Source organism: Erigeron canadensis, chromosome 4 (genome assembly GCF_010389155.1).
Source record: "Erigeron canadensis isolate Cc75 chromosome 4, C_canadensis_v1, whole genome shotgun sequence".
NCBI lineage: Eukaryota > Viridiplantae > Streptophyta > Magnoliopsida > Asterales > Asteraceae > Erigeron > Erigeron canadensis.
In genome coordinates this window covers 21,886,139-21,899,704 of record NC_057764.1, presented here as the reverse complement: position 1 = coordinate 21,899,704, position 13,566 = coordinate 21,886,139, and the positions used below count along the sequence as shown (strand labels likewise).

Genomic DNA, 13,566 nt, shown 5'->3' with positions numbered 1-13,566 from the left:
AAAGCTAGAATTCCTATTGTTTTAATATTTATATAGATATATTTACAGTACTATTTTTATGTGCTTTATTCTTTTTTACTTTTTTTTTAAGTTAGTTTCGATTCAGACGTACCGGAGATAATTTTAACCAGCGATCTACTGGACCTCCAACCCCTTCTTCATGGAAAATAGCTTGAGATGAGAAACCTAAGACTCGAACCTGAGACCTTGAGAAAAAACTCACCTCCGGGGTCTACATAGTAGATTTAGAAAATAGTAATTAGTAACCTCAGATTGGTATAATCTAAATTTTTTGCTTATTTTTACATTTGTTATTATCATGTAAAATATTCGGCAACCTCATAGTAGAAATCATGGTTAAAAATGTTGTATGCATGTAGATAAAATGTTCGATTAACCAAAAATGTTTTATTTGGATGTATTTGGAGGATGTAAGTTTTGGGGGTTTCTAATATAAGCTGTTATTTAAAAAATTTTTTTACCAAAAGTGTTTTATCAATGGACTCAATCAATGAAAAAAATTTAAATTTTTTTTTTTTAAGGTGTTGATTGCTCGCAACAGGAGATCTATGTTACATTGTTTTAACCGGTCCACACTAGAGAGTCTACTTACCCTCAATACCTAATAAGAGGAGAAACCATTCAACTAAACAGTGACTACTTTTACTAAATATAATTTTTAACATGTTTATGGTCATAAATTTAAGTGGCACCGGTGGTAAATATAATGCTCTATAATATCATCATAAATTCGAATTTTATAAATGTGTTTTTTTTTTAAATTATATATATTAGATTTCTTCCTGAATTAATGACTTAGGGCCTGTTTGTTTTTTTTAATCATTAATTGACTGAATTAATTAAGTGACTGAATGTATAGGTAATATTTGTATGGAATAAGTCAATACAGTTATTTTTTGTTTATTAAGTCAAAAAAACAAATACTTTTGATTACTTAAAATGGATTAAATATTTTTAATTAAGTCACGACATAATTTATTAAGTCAAAAACAAACATCACCTTAGGTAGTTAGGTGTTAAAATATGATTGGATAATATCATTGGTGACACGATAATATCGGTACACCAATGATCAAAATAATCCAACTTAACCGTTTAAGAAGCAATAATTATTACTGTAATAGTTTTGTTTCAAATTCAAATTACCTTTAAGTATAAAAGTAATATAGACTAGATAGTGCATTAGGTGCACTAACACTAAAATTAGAGAAATCATTAATCCTTCTAACATAATACCTTAAAAATCCTTCTAATTTTTAGATGAGGACATGTGGAAAAATCAGGGGGTGAGATTAAAAAAAAGAATTAGTGGTATCCACATGTCTCAATCTAAAACTATTAGGAGGATTTGTAGGCTAATTTGTTAGAAGGATAAATCATTTTCCCTAAAATTATATTAACATGACGCTGAATTAAAGCAATGTTTCAACAAAGTTTACTTGTTCTTACATAAACTTCTAAACTTGCCAATAACATAAAAGAGAAGATATACGTACCCACTAAATTAATAATTCTGCTACATCCGAGCATAAAATATTTATATAGAATGCTATGAAACTTGTACATTATGATATATTTATCATTTCTTGTATATATTTAACATTTCCCATTACATAACACTTCAAATAGTGTAGTATCTTACTATTTACATCTATTAATTCTAATACAAACCATTTTATCTATACTCTCTTATAAAATTACAAAGGTAGTATTGATAGTTTAAAATTTTTGGGACATAGAAAATTACCAACTTACACTTCCTCTTAAAATAAACACAAACATCTCTTTACTCTAGTTCTCTCTGCCAAAACAACACATACAAAATGTTCTCTGTTTACATCTACCAAAAAAAACACACCCTCTCTTTGATTCTGGATGGCATTGTAGTATCTGTTTTAGAAGAATAAGTGACTCTGTTATGCATTATAGTATCTTGTTTACTTGATTGCCCAATTAATTGTTGCAGCTAAATTATCCATCGTAGTATATTGCTTGCCGGATTGTCCACTTATACTATTTTCGGTAGTCATGATCTGAAATGCCCTGTCCATAATATCCGTTGCGATGCGCGAGTACCATGCTCGTAGAAATTTAGCAATGTTAATGAGTCCGTACAAAATTGCCGTCTTTTTAACTTTTAGTCAAAATGGTCACTCTTGCCGGAAGCACAATGTTGACTCCTATTTGAAGTTTGGCGCCTTTCATATTGTAGGAATTATTGTGGTAATGGATTTGGTTGGTGCCAATGAGCTCATCATGAGCCGACGTTATTGGCACAACCTCGTCAATGAAAACTTGTCATGTGGAAAACGAAAGAGGACCAGAGGGTTTGGGACAGGGAGCGTCCCAAAGTAAAAAAAAATTTATAAAAAATTACTATTGGAAGTGAGAAAGGTATGAATAAGTGAGAAATTATAAAATACTTACCATTGGAAGAGTCTCTAATACCTTGGACAGGAAGATTTTATAAAGAGAATAGTGACAATAAGTTTGAATTAAACCAAATAGGTTAAAATCAATTTATGTAGATATTGTAAAAGTTTGAAATCGAACTGTGTAAACTACATAAAAGTTCAAATGGAACCGAACAATAAATAATACAGTTTAGGTAAATCAATAACATAATTTGGTTTCTCTTAAATCACGTTTATATATACAATACTAGATTAATAATTGAAATTTCTTTTTTTCTATATAATATAAGGTTTTATGTTATATTTTATTATTATCTTCATTATTATCTTCATCTATCTATCTATATATATATATATACTAAAAGACTAATGACCTAACACCAATTATAACTCTCCAATATTCAAAAATAAAAAAATGATGATTTCATTATTAATATAACAACAAATTAAAAATCTTAATTTATCGATAAAATTATTAATATATTACTATATATATTAATATTTATCGATAAAATCTCACTAATTTACATTTTTTTTATTTTCCAATAATAATCTACATTTTTAGCCTCACTAAATACTTAAGTTATAATTTCATAATTATATAATAATTTTAACTATAATAATTCAATTGTTATTTACTATATTTTTAAAACTTGGTTAGTAGTTGCAACATTAAGTTTTTAAGTACGAACAATTATACGTTACGATATCTCGAGTTGAATCAAAAAGTATCTTAAGTTGATAATAAGCGACAAATGACAGATCAAAAAGGTAATAAACAAATATTGTGTACATAAAAATATTATAAAAGATGAAATATAATATGCGTTTAATGGTTTAAAGTCATATTTGTCTAACTTGATTTTACTAGCGAGTTTTACATTAAATTTACATTTTTATTAAACAATTTATCATATTTTGAAAATGTCATAAACAAACTGTGTATTTGACATGGACATAAATATAGGTTTTTTTTTCTATATGCAATAATGTTATGTTATATTTTTGTATAAAAGTTTTGCTTAAACACTCATTAAATGAATGATAGTGTAAAATTTTCATTTAAATTTTAAAAATGGTTAGTTATATGTGTGAAATATATATGCTCAAACAATCATCAACATCAATAGATGAAGTGATAGATAGAACAACTTGAGTTTTAAAGGTATTATGTTTAAATCTTGAAGACAAAGGTTTTTACATAATGTGTTTCCTTTGAACTGAGATCAAGAGATTGAGAAAGTTATTTTTCTAGATTTGAGATTAGTGATGACAATGGGGAGGATGTCATATCATCAGGGATCTCAAACGTCATCCTCATACCCGATTATTATTTGCTTTATTCCCCATCCCCATCAGGGTATTATTTTACGTACTCATACCCGTCCCCATCCGGTATAGGGGGTCCCCATCGGGTATCGGGGATTTCTTTTTTTAATAAACATAAATTCATAGAGGTATAAAGATAAGAGAATGTATAGTTCGACATTTTTAATTAATAAAATATGAATATAATTATATATACAAATTAATATCTATGTTAAGTAATTGATAAATAAAGTGTGATACATAAACAGTTTTAACTAGATTAGTTATAAACTTAAAGTGATTCTAACAAATAAAAAAAGCTTAATGTGATTTTACTAAATATTTAGTGTAAATTAATTATTATTATATATATATATATATATATATATATATATATTGTCAGTAGAGCAGAGAGAAAAAAAGAATGAATTCTCTCGTTTCTGATTGGCTGAGAGTTTTATTTTCTTGTATTCTGATTGTTTGAATTATATTTAGAAACTATTAAATGTCATTTTTATATTTGGTAATAACTAAATTTAAAGAAAACTATAAAAAAAAATAGATTCAAATTCTTAATGAGTTGAAAATCTTTTAACATAACTTAACATTCATAAACTTATACTTCTGTAATACATCTGTACATTAAAAAAATCAAATGGCAAATTATATTTTGCTTGTAGCTAAGAAATTTATCAATTTATACACACTGTTTATTTATCAACAATGATTATTTATTTTCCCCCACTAAAATAAACATTAAATGAACTAATATTAGATATATATTTTTTTTTTCTGTTTTAAGATTATAAAATTAATTAAAAAGCTTTTAATCTAATACGGTACGTGTGTTTCTAAAATATTTATAAAGTAATTTTTGTTTAAACTTTATCTTCGTGGCATTTTACACTTTAGTAAATGGGCTTAATATAATGGTACGTGTGTTTCTAAAACGTTTATAAAGTTGTTTTTGTTTATACTCCATCCTCGAGACATTTCACATTTTAGTGAAATCGGCTATCGATAGTTGAAGAGTTAGCCCTAATTGATTAAAAGACTTTATCTTATTATTGGCATGAAGTGTTTTGTAAAAATGATTGAATAGAATAACCCAAGTAATACAATATTTTGACTACTTTCAAATATTATATAACTAGATGTTCATTACCGAAAAAATACGTTTCTCTTAAACAACTCATTGAACTTAAAAAAAAATATCAATAATATCGTTAACAAACTTAAAATTTTGATTGGCGAGTCGACTTAATAACTTGAAAGCTCAACCTGGACCGATCCGATAAATCATGTTGGTAGGTTAACGGGTGAAAATCTCTGATAGTTTCAAGCCGGGTTTCAAGTTGAGTCAATTATTGACAGTCTGACTATTGTTTATAAACAACTTAATCATACATTCACAACATTTTAGTAGAGTAATGTATATAACCCCTATACATACACAATAGTTAATATTTATTAAAACTATTTATGGTAGATGTTTTTCAAATTATAAATATAATTTTTTTTCAATAATAATATTTTTAAACTATAAAAGGTCATAAAACCTTGTTTATGTATGTCAAACTCATTCTATATATAATATACTTGAAATTGTACAAGTGTTTAAAGATTATCTTAAGTGTATGTTTGATTTCATACTAAACATCATTTTTGGTATATGAAAAGACGTATATTTTTTTGCAATGTCTGTTATATGTACATGTTATTATGTAACTTTTAACGACCGGGTATTAAACTATGGCGGGTTGAAGTTTAAGATCAGACACGTACTTCAACATGGACCCGACTCCAGTCAACCAGACTAATACATGGGTTAGCGAGTTCACATGTCCAACTTATTTTAATTTTCAAATAAAAATATCAAATTAATATTTTTGTGGATTATAAAAGGTATGTAGATATGTAAATAACGACTATTGTTAGTAAAGTTGTCAATGAGTTCGAGTTGACATATTGATGGGTAAAAAACCTGTGACCCTGACCCAACCCATTAAAAATTTCAGGTTAGAATTTTCAACTCTTACCTACAACATGTCAACCTAAACCAACCCATCAACTTGAAAAAAAATTGGTTTGGCGGGTTAGTAGGTCAAGTTTTGGGTTGTCGGGTCAAATATGTTGGTGGGTTGACGGGTTGGTGACTTAAGGTTAGGTCAAACAGGTCATATGAAATATGGGTTTGTGGGTTGATTTCAGGTAAAATGGGTTGATGGGTCGACCTGTTAAAAAATATTATATAAACTTAAAAATATTTTCACTTTGGAAGGTCGACCTGTTAACCCAATAGATCAACCGCAACCTAACTCAAAAAATAAGGTTAGTGGGTTAGCGGTTTGAGATTTCACAACCCTAACTCAGTTATTTTCGTAAGGGTTCCAGTTCTAGTTTCGGGTTGAGTCGAGTATTGACAGCCCAAATTGTTATGGTTGTCAATCGGGTCGATCTGTATCGAGTTGGTTTTGGATCAAGTACTCAAGTGGGTTTGACGGGTCAAATAGGTTGTTTTTGGGTAACCTGGTCACCGACCGGGTATTAATTTAGTTAAATTGGGTTAAAGTGTAAATTGGTGATGAAAAACCAAAAAGTGTAAATTAATTTAAACATGTGTTGATTTAATTTAATTTTAAAAAATTGAGGGATGTGATTAATCAATTGAGATTGTGTTAGTTATTTTTGCTATATATTAAGATTAAGATTAAAAACTTAATTGAAAACAAAATATAAGACTAAGAATCTATCAATTTACCAATAACAAAGTTCTAAATTCATTCATAAATAAATAAGAACCTTTGGATGAATTCCATCTTTAATTTAGAACCATTAGATCAAATTTAACTAATCCACCCTCAACAACATCTTAGTGACAAACTTGTTTGGAAGTATGCAAATGGGAAAGAAATGCAGTTCTCGACTAGGGTGTTTGGGAAGCCATTCGACTTCGAGAACCGTGTGTTGATTGGTATAGAGTATTTTGGTCCCCTCAATGTATACCCAGACATGCTTTTCATCTTTGGTTGGTTCTGAGACGGAAGCTTAGCACGCAAGATAAAATCAGGGATTGGAACATGAAAGGGACGCCAAATATGAATATGATGTGTTGCCCTTTTATGTCAAAAGGGCCTTGATTCCCTTAACCATTTGTTTTTTGAATGTGATTATGCTAAACAGGTATGGATTTCGATTAGACAAAGGGCTGGAATGCACCATATTCAGCCGACTTGGGATGCTATCATGGCTTGCCTACTCAGAAAAGCTAAATCGAGATCATTTCATAGTGTAGTTGGAAGACTTCTCGTTGCTGCTGCTTCTTACTTTATTTGGCAAGAACGGAATGCAAGACTCTTCTCAAATAACAGTAGAGCACCAAATCAGCTAGTTGATATTGTGGTACAAATGGTACGCCCTTGAAACTTATGACTTTTATCTTCAAGAAGACCGCTCGTGTTGATGAATTGAACTCCTAGGCGAATGGAATATTGGAAAGGACTCAGGAGCTAGAAGACCGTAAACTTGCTGCATTCAAGTTACATGTTAATCAAGCAGAATTCTCTTTCGTTTTAATCATTATGTAGCTTTGTTACTTTTTTGTTAGCTTGCATAGCGTACTCATATATCCTACGAACCTATATAATAAAAACTATTTTCGAATAACTATATAATTTCTACCGGCCAATAGTAGACGTTTTTAAAATGTCAATTTGAACTCAATAACACTGCCTCATCAAATATTCAATTCCATATTTTCGCAGTTCATTTATAACATGCATATACAAAGAAATAACATACATATATTACTAAACATCTTCGATAAAAAAAACTTTTTAAATAATAACATTATTATATTTCAACATGTTTTATTTATAACTGCATGTTAATTATATTATTATAGATATTTAATAAAATATCTCGCGTATTATACAGGAAAATAATAATAATTTTTAGAAATGAGTTAATTGCCTTCCACCTCATTCGTTGCTAAAAACTGATATTCTTTTAATAGATAGGAAAATTATCCTAAAATAGTAACTTCCCATAAAGTAATGCCATTTTATTTAAAAGTTGAAATTAATAAGCCATAGAAATTTGTATTTGTTTTATCCTTGTAATAACATTGCTAATCTTATTTAGATGTTGCTTAAATAAATAGACATATTTTTGGCTAATACAATCTAATATTTACCGTTGTATTAATTATGAATAAAAAATGCATTTTATTAAGAAAAATTATAGCCATAAGGATTGTCGTTAGCATATATTAAAAATTGTACCTTTTACATTGAAAGCTTAATCCTGAATTTTATATTGAAAATACAACTATCCACTTTAACAAAACAAATAAGATAACTAAACCCACTCATTAAAGCCTAAACTGTATCCGTTTAAATAAATTACCGTTAGAGGACATGCTTTTTGTCAACCTTAGGTTACCATTGTTTATGTACCCTCTCATGAAACATACATACTTTTGGCAATCAATCAATATATAAATAGACGGTTTAAGTGAAAATATTAGCAACATAATTACCTACTTTTGGGATAATATATAAATATATAAAGTTGATAAAGCTCACCAAAGCACATATGTCACTCTTCATATATTTTTTTTTTCCATATATATAAAATTAAAAATTAGTTAGTACACCATCCAAACCAAAATTAAATTAAATATATAACATGAAAATGAACATAAACCCACGTACAACATCAGAAGTTGCACTATCAGCCTGATTTCCATCGAACTTCTTATGATCCAGTCAACTCTTCTTTTCACCCAAACTTGAATCCACATTTTTTGACTTTTCATTACAACATTCTTTATATATCAAAACACCTCAAAAATTGTATCAAGCTACTTTGATTTTAAATATATATATATATATATATATATATATATATATAACTCTTTCTCTGAATTCATTTGGGAATAATAAGTATTGGGCTTCTTTATTGTTCTTGATATTTATGCATATTTCATCATGGTAAATGGTACTCAAAGTGGTTCCAGTTCTCTGCCTCCTTTCATCGCGAAAACTTATGAAATGGTTGATGATTACTCAACGAATTCGATTGTTTCTTGGAGTAAAAGTAACAAAAGTTTCATCGTTTGGAAGCCACCCGAATTCTCTGATGAATTGCTACCAAGATTCTTTAAGCATAATAATTTCTCTAGCTTTATCAGACAACTTAATACTTATGTAAGTCATTTCTTTCATTTCATAATCATTTAGTATTTTTATTTTTTTTCATATTTTTGATCATTAGCTCTGCTTTATGTATACAGGGTTTTCGAAAAATTGATCCTGAAATTTGGGAATTTGCTAATGAGGATTTCGTTAGAGGTCAACCGCATCTTTTGAAGAATATATATAGAAGAAAGCCGGTTCATAGTCACTCTATGCAAAATCCTGCAAACAATGGAGCTGCTGCTTCGTATTCTTCATCTTATCCGTTGAACGAACAGGAAAAACATGATTACAAAGAAAAGATCGATAGGCTGCAATACGAGAAAGAATTGTTGTCGTTAGACTTTCATGCCCATCAACAAGAACACAAAAAAAATGAAATGGAAGCATGGGGATTAACAGACAGACTAAAACATGTTGGAAAGTTTCAAAAAGAGATCCTATGTTGTTTATTAGATGAGTTCTTGCAGAAAGCTCCTTTTGATAAAAAGAGGAAGTGGTCAGTTGAAACTAATCATTTTCAAGTATGTCTAATTGACATCCCGATTTATGAGAATAATATAGGACTTAATTCCCTTTTAGCATTAGCTACGGAATTCGTTATGCAATTGGAATCATCTCTTATGTTATGGGAGGGTATATTGAAAGAAGTTGATGATGGACTTGAGCAAGATAAACTGTCACTAGAGTTGGATCAAGAGCCAGTAAGTTGTGCAGACAGCCCGACTATTGACTACCAATTAATGGATGTTGGTGAAATGCTTAGTAAAGAAGAAAGTAACATTATTGACATGAATTCTGAACCGGTTAATGATGTAGACAAGGAGGAAACCGGCGTTAATGATGTGTTTTGGGAACAATTCTTGACTGAGTTTCCTGGTGGTAATAATGTAGGTGAAATGGCGCAGTCTGATAGAAAAGAAATGGATCAGTGTGACAAATTTTGGCGCGTAAATAATCTGCTTGCTGATCAGCTAGGCCAGCTTACTCAACCAGAGAGAACTTGAAAATGGTTTTTAGATGGTGATTGGAGGATGGATAATTTTGTAAACATAAACTGGAAGATGTTGATGAGTTATTTGTATTATGTTTGTAAATATGAATACTAGGAAAGGATATATACTTTTTATGTTATGGTTTTTAGAATTTTAGATGGTGTTTGGGGTATAGTTAATTTATTAGTTAGTTTTCAAGCCATAAACTAAATTCACAAAGAATTTTTCTAATCGGTAATTCCTAATCCATCGATCAGTCATCGATCAAAAATGATTTCTACAACAATTCTAGTTTTGTGAAGCATTTGTGTTCGACAGAAGAATGTCGTTCTCTAGCTTCTATGTTTTCTTTCTTTCATTTTTTGGTAAATGGCAGAGTTAGTAATGGGCTAATAGTTTTTTGGCCCTTCTTCAACTGGCCCAATTTACAGTCTAAATTTCCAGAGTTTTTTTAATCAGATGTTCCCAAATCCCAATCCATCAAATCACCCATTCAGATGAGTCGTGTTTTCCGTGATTTTCCCATGTCATCAATCATCAATCAATACCATTAAAAAAGATGACCAATGTCATTATACCAAATTTAAAAAAATACTCGTTTGATTTTAACTATGATCACGTTAGTTTTTACTATAAAAATATTCTCGTTTGATTTTAACTATACACCACATAAATTTAACATAAACATGTATAGTACTACAGTTCTTATATTACCCGACCGCATTAACAACGAGAATTTAATATCTAATGATCGATCGATCATATCAAATAGACTCGTCAGGGCGAGACAGGGTATAGTACCTACATGCATGTTCACGTCATTAATTTATATTATTATTTAACAACACATTTAAGATCATATATACAGTATATATAAAAAGCGTTTTAGTATCAATTGATTTATATCCTGAACTAACTACAAACTATAGCATAATGGAGGTTTTGACAATTATGCTAGTCCTTGTCTTGAGTCTCTTTTGTTGTTTCTGGTGGCGATCTGCCACTTTGGGTGGGAAAAAAAACCTCCCACCAGGACCTCCAGGTTGGCCTATTGTTGGCAACCTGGGTCAAGTCATTCTTCAGAAACGTCAATTTATATTTGTGGTACGTGACTTACGTGCCAAGTATGGTCCGATCTTCACCTTGAAGATGGGACAACGAACCCTAATTGTCGTCACAAGTTCTGACCTTATCCATGAAGCCTTGGTTCAAAAGGGAGCGATTTTTGCAACTCGGCCACCCCACTCCCCTATTCGTCTACTATTTAGCGCTGAAAAATGTGAGATGAACTCGGCCAATTATGGCCCGTTTTGGCAGTCCCTCCGACGGAACTTTGTGTCAGAGTTGATGAACCCTACACGTATTCGACAATGTAGTTGGATTAGGAAATGGGCGTCTGAAGAACATTTGAAAAGGGTAGAATCTGAAAATTCACAACATGGATTTGTTGAGGTGATGAGTAATTGTAGGTTCACAATTTGTAAGATTTTGATATGTTTATGTTTTGGTGCAAAAATTTCGAAAGAAAAAATCAAGAATATAGAGAGGATACTTGAGGATGTGGCATTGCTCACCATGCCAAAACTAGTGTATTTCATGCCGGTTCTTCTTCCACTTTTCCGTCATCAAATGGGGGCTGCAAAGGAGCTGAGGCGGAAGCAAAAAGAGTGTTTGGTGCCATTGATAAGAGCAAGAAGAGCATTCCTAGATAGTCACATGAAAAACCCGAGTATTGATCAACATGATCACAAACCGGATGGTTTGGAAATGGTGAGCCCGGCTGGTGCTGCTTATATTGACTCGCTATTTAGTCTTAATCCAGACGGTCGGGGGCTATTTAGTGAGGAGGAGCTTGTGACCCTGGTTTCAGAAGTTATTACTGCCGGTACAGACACCAGTGCCACTACAGTTGAATGGGGGATGTTTCATTTGGTAACGAATCAAGAAATCCAAGAAAAAGTCTACCAAGAAATAGTATCCAAAGTTGGTGTAGATGGTGTGGTTCAAGAGAATGATATAGAAGACATGGTGTATTTAACTGCATTTGTTAAAGAAACCTTCAGGTGTCACCCACCAACCCATTTCACACTCTCACACGCAGCTACTCGGCCAACGGAGCTTGATGGATATACGATTCCATCTGATGTGAACGTGGAGTTCTACACGGCTTGGGTGACAGAGGATCCGGAGTTGTGGGATGCCCCACAAGAGTTTAGACCAGAGAGATTTTTGAACGGCGGTGATGGGGCAGATGTGGACGTTACTGGGAAGATTGGAGCACTGAAGATGCTACCATTTGGTGCAGGCCGGAGAATTTGTCCGGCCTGGAGTTTGGGTACGTTGCATGTTAAGATGTTGATAGCCAGTATGGTTCATGCATTTAAGTGGCTACCGGACCCGGGTAACCCGCCTGACCCGAGTGAGACCATGGCTTTAACTGTGGTGATGAAGAATCCTCTCAAGGCGACCATTTTGGCAAGGCACAAAACTTAACCATTATACTCCGTATATGAGCTATTAAGGTAATCTATCTTAAATAAAATAAATGCTTTAATGTAGCTGTATACGGTATTTTATATTCTGTACGAGTCGTTATCAGTGTGTACGTCCTACTGGGCTGATGCATAAATAAAAGTTCTAATGAAGTTTGAATCTCGATCAGTTTGTAAAAGATTTATACATGTCTATATCCTCCATATAAAAATGGATTCTGTAATATCCTCTCCTATATATTCGATTTATATATTTCTTGATATTACCATAAAGATATAATCTCCATATAAAAAAGAGGGAGTTACCTCACCGGATATGCAATCTTCAATCACGAAATTCATAACTCACAACACCTTATCTAAGGTTGGTGGCATAAAATGGCATTGTGCATACTAGGAAATCACCAACAAATATATTTCAACCCCCGTCCTCCCTTTACCCTCGATTTCACCCTAAGTCTCAGTCTAGTCCAACTTCACCTCCACCTCCCCCGCCCCATACTCCTGCTCCAAAACAATCCAACCAAGATTGGTTACCTTAACTTGTCAATGTCCTGAGCCGACTCCAAAGTCGCCAAACCCACCAAGGGAGCTATTAAAGATTGTAAATTTTGTTAGGGGAAGAACTAGGAGAACGAAAATAAACAGCCTCCATTCAAAAATCGACCCTAAAATCAAGGTTTTGTGATTGAATTGCAGAGTACTCATTCCCTCGTGGGAATGGCATGAGGTACATGGAGGACCACTTAACATGGTATAATCAAGCCATCCTGACAAAAAAGTGGGTAAACCCTGTGACTTAAAATTTGTTCCCTCAGACATTGCAAGGCTATGCTAGAGATTGAAAGAAAAGTTTGTGGTTCACTTAGGATAAGTGAAATCACTTAGAAGCATGCTTCATAAGACAAAAGGAGAATCAAACACCACGAGGCTTCATTTTAAGATTCACACAAGTTTGCAAAAAGATACCTGACCTCCCAGATTTTGAGCAGATCGGGCTTTACTGTCGCCCTGATCCTAGGCCCTCTCCAAGAAAAGTTAACTTACAAAGGTTCCCGATACACTTAAGGAGGCCATTGGTCGAGCCTATGACTACTTCCGCTCCAAGGAGACTTCCTCCATAGTAAGGAGCATCACT

The 13,566-nt window shown here is 31.9% G+C and overlaps 2 protein-coding genes across 2 annotated transcripts; both read left to right on the top strand.

Moving 5' to 3' along the window:
* The first annotated feature begins 8,684 nt into the window (after positions 1 to 8,684).
* LOC122598160 (heat stress transcription factor A-4c-like) lies at positions 8,685 to 10,092 on the top strand. Its single transcript, XM_043770760.1, has 2 exons — positions 8,685 to 8,953; positions 9,040 to 10,092. Exons 1-2 carry the CDS (start codon positions 8,735 to 8,737, stop codon positions 9,946 to 9,948), a joined length of 1,128 nt encoding a protein of 375 aa, XP_043626695.1. The 5' UTR covers positions 8,685 to 8,734; the 3' UTR covers positions 9,949 to 10,092.
* A 777-nt stretch (positions 10,093 to 10,869) lies between these two features.
* Positions 10,870 to 12,429, top strand: LOC122598665 (cytochrome P450 77A1-like). Its single transcript, XM_043771250.1, has one exon. The coding sequence runs from the start codon at positions 10,870 to 10,872 to the stop codon at positions 12,427 to 12,429; it is 1,560 nt and encodes a 519-aa protein (XP_043627185.1).
* The last annotated feature ends 1,137 nt before the right edge of the window (positions 12,430 to 13,566 follow it).